The 4,141-nt window shown below is 37.8% G+C and overlaps 1 protein-coding gene across 1 annotated transcript; it reads left to right on the forward strand.

Moving 5' to 3' along the window:
* Positions 1-3,316: 3,316 nt before the first annotated feature.
* Positions 3,317-3,853, forward strand: LOC142616392 (uncharacterized). The gene has a single exon (XM_075789254.1). It carries the CDS (start codon positions 3,317-3,319, stop codon positions 3,851-3,853), a length of 537 nt encoding a protein of 178 aa, XP_075645369.1.
* The last annotated feature ends 288 nt before the right edge of the window (positions 3,854-4,141 follow it).

The raw sequence follows: 4,141 nt of genomic DNA on the forward strand, positions 1-4,141 counted from the left end.
TGTTTCCCTTATTACTCTTGTAACAAATATAGCTCATTAAATCAAAGTGTATTTATGATTTTTCTTAAAAATATAGAATTTTATATAAATGATCAATACAATGTTTTCTTTAAAGCATAAATAAGATATATGTTTATAAATAAGATATATGTTTATAAAGATAAATAAGTAAATCTTTTTAATAGTTTAAAAACCGACTAGATAATTTTTTTTTTTTTTTATTTTAAGTTATGTAAAGATTACCTTTAATTTATTTATTTTTGAGAATCATGTAAAAACTAATCTAGGGTAAATATTTTTCTTATATATAAGAAAATAATATATGTTAAATCATGTTACAAATATACTTTATGTATATCTACTATTTATATGATCAATCATTTATTTTTTAGATTTAAACATTTTTGACTCGATCACTAAATCTTTTTAATAAATGGTCGATAATTGAACTAGCATAGCATTAGTTTTGATACATTTATTTGAAATCTCTTTAAAATTAAATCGTCTTAAAAAAGGGCTGATAATTGTGTGGGTCTTTTTTTTGCAAGTATTGGGCTGGGCCGCCTGCTGTTACACTAGGTCCAAAGTTTTCTGGATCGAGGAATTGGGACCGGTTCAAGAGCAAACTATCTTGGTCCGGCTTGTGCACAAACAATACCCTTGTTGGTCAGGTCTTGATCGTACGCTTACGGTAGGTAGAACTATCATGTTAACTACAACAGACAGATATAATAAAGATAATAATAAGAATTTAGGCAAAGTAGTTAGTGGGCCTTAATGATGGGTGCCCGTCTTACACGATATTAACAAAATAATGAGTATTAGATGGAGAATAAGGAGCATGTTAAAGAAAACAAATGTCTGCCGGCCGCGTTAAGTCGTTCTACGGAGTTTGTGTCAAGAAGGGAAACCACTCATTCAACGCGACTAATCTCTCTGAGGAGGAAATTAGCTGCTTTGAAGGAACGGACTTAAGTGACTTGGGTTGGATGCAGTTTCTTCCTTTCGTTACCAGAGAGCATAGGTTGGTAGGGGAGAGGAAGATTAACCCATACGGTGCATGCCAGTCACTTTATTCCCTCTGCTTCTCTCTTACTTCTTTTCTTTTCCATTTTTCTTTTGTTTTTCTTTCTTGTTTTGACTCTCTTTTTCCTCTCGCTTTCTCTCGTTCCCTTGTTCTTTGTGATTTTAGCGACTATCTTACAAAGGTTATTTTTTCCGTTCCTTTTCCCCTCTTTTCCTTTTAGCCGTGCACAGTAGGGCTCCATATATAGGGCCAACCGTGCTTAGCTTTTTACCATTTTAGCCCTTAACCGTTTTTGTCTGGCATAGGTTCATTTGTTGACCGTCACTGACTGGTCAGTCACCCAGCCAGTGCCTCTCCGCCTCAAACAGAAATGACTTTTTTTTTTTTTTGTCTTGCTTGCTGCTTGTGGCATTCTTACTTGCCACGGTGTGAATACTCTCCTTCCCTCTACCTCTCTCGCCATGCACCTGGTGGTTCTCACCCAACTTTACCTTTTTTGGGTTGTATGTCATCCTAGCAGGACAGTACTTCCAAAAGGGCTTGAGTAGGAAACATGAAAATGGGTTCTTCCCCCTCCCCACCGCTGGACCATACCCCCTTTCCCTCTGATCCATGACCTCACCAGTTCCTGTATTGGCTGGGTACAGGCTGGTAGTGCCTAGGCCTTGAGCGTGTTTTGCCTTCATGCTTGTTCAAAAAACTTCGCTTGTTGCTTATCTGTTTGTAGTGGTCTGAACGTCAAACTGCCCAGTCTGCTGTTCATTTTTGGCTTCTTTTGGCATGGGCTATTTCGCCTGACTCCCCATTTATGGCCTGCATCTTCTAAGAGCTGGGCCTTTCCTGGTTGTGGGTCGTTCCATGTCTTTATTCCCAGCTCTTATTACTTGCTTCCTGCTACACAATTCTGTTGTACCTGCTGTGGGGTCTACTTGACCCAAGCTTGCTGGGTCACCTTAGACATTTTCTGTTTATTCTTCCTCCGAAGACACAATGATCTTACTGGGCCTTTTGCTACTCGCGGGCTCCCTTGTCCCACCTACTTTCGTTTGGGCGTCCTTGGCACACTTATTCTTTTGGGCGTCCTGGGTCTTTTTTCAATTTTATGTTTCCCATGGGCTTTTACTAACTTCTTGGACTTCCTCGGCCCAAGTACTTCTCACCTTTCTTTTGGGGCTCATGGGTTTTCCACAGCCCCTTACTTTCTTTACTTGCACTACTTTGGGCCTGTTGTAGCAGCTATGACCCATTCTTACTTTTCCACATCCATATAGCCCATGGGTTTGTTGTTACTTTCTTTCGGGCCTTTTTAAACCCACTATCTGTTATTTCTGCCACTTAGCTTAATGGCACTCCATACTACTTTCTTTTGCCCATGACTTTGGGCCTGCTTCTCTGCTGGGCTCGTAAAAAAAGAAAAAAAAGAAAAAGAGCAACTACAATAATTAAACTAGCATAATATTGATTTGATACATTTAGTTCAAATCTCTTTAAAATTAGATAATGTTGAAATAAAATTTGATTGGGCAATAAAAAGTTTACTTGAAATGTGTAAAACTTGGAATGTGTAAAGATATATATTCATGGAGATTTATATATCAATAATTGTATTCATTATTACAGTCTTATATTATTAAACTCAAGCGATATTAAGGCTATATATCTATGAGATTACTTTACTAGAAAACTTAAGAGTGGAAGATGCCGTATGTAGTTTTGGTGTTGACGTGTGAGTGTATTTTCTTATCTCATCTCCTTCTCCTATATATAGGTGTGTGTGTGTTTTTCGCAAATGAAAAAAAAAAAAAAAAAAAAAAAACCTTAAAGTGGAAGACTATTTAAATACAAGAGTTGATTGATATATATTTATTGTTCTCTTCTCACCTAGTTTTATAATATTATCTCTTATTTCACAACATTGAATATTTTTAGTTATTTTATCTTTTCTTTCCTTCCAAGTTTCTAACTTAAAAAAAATTAAAAAATAAATAAATAAATAAATAAATAAATAAAAAGAAAGAAAGAATGAGAGAGAGGATCAGAGGAAAGGGAAGGGAAGGTGCCCCAACAAACAAACCCGCTTTCCCCGCTCTTATTTCGTGTGTGTTTAGAATATGTCCACCACTGAATTCAACACATTCCCATCCACCACTTTGGTGGATCCGGAAGGAAAAACAGCTCTAACCTAAGACCAACAAAACTCTCACACGGAGAGAGAAGAGAGAGAAGAAAATTAAAAAAAAAAAGTGAGTTTCATATCCTTGTCATCTTCATCTTCCATCTTCACTGTCAATGGAGGCTAGGAAAGAAGATCTTAGAATATACATAATCTCGTTTCTTTTCTTCTCCTGCATAGTTTGTGGAGGTGTCTTCCTCTCCATCTACCTTTTTCTCCCACAATCACAATCCTCATCTTGGTATCCAATCGTAGGACTAATTCTTGTTGGGGTCCCATGGCTCTTTTGGTTCTTGGCATATTTATATCGATGCATCAGACCCCGCCATGATGAATCCGAAATCAACCAGGGCGGTTGCAATAATGGCGGACCATGCCCACCTGCCGTCTCTGCCACGAGCGATGAGTCCCCGTTAGACTCTCCCGGTGGTGGTGGTGGCGGGGAACGCCGTGTGCATTTCGGGGCGGTTATTGTGTTGGGAAAAGAGGCAGATCAGGGTGTTGGACAAGGAGGACATGACATTGTTGTGACAGAGACTAATGTCAGTCAATGTAACCCCGCAATGGATGAACATGAACGTCATCATGATAACAAGGGTTTGGTTGGATTTAGGGAGAGCGAAATGCCATTGTCTTTGAAAGTTTCCTCTTGATAATAATGAATCAGGTACGTCAAAAAGTGCAAGTTATTGATATGTGTTCGCCATGGCAGTAGGGTTCTGTGTTTTTTTTACAATCAAAGTCATGGACAAGAAAAAAACATGCTATAGAGAAATATTGGGCTACATCCATGGATGCAAAAAAAAAGGAAAAAAAAATATTGCAGTGAAAATGACCAAAATGCCAAGGGGAAATTTTATTTATTGAAAGATAATTATGTGGGGGATGATTGGTTGGAGAATGTATTCTCCTATTACAGTGCCAATGGTGTTAGACATAAT

This window comes from Castanea sativa, chromosome 11 (genome assembly GCF_040712315.1).
Source record: "Castanea sativa cultivar Marrone di Chiusa Pesio chromosome 11, ASM4071231v1".
NCBI lineage: Eukaryota > Viridiplantae > Streptophyta > Magnoliopsida > Fagales > Fagaceae > Castanea > Castanea sativa.

Bases quoted from the DNA above. Each gene is read 5' to 3' on its own strand.
- LOC142616392 (XM_075789254.1), top strand. From the start codon at position 3,317: ATGGAGGCTAGGAAAGAAGATCTTAGAATATACATAATCTCGTTTCTT.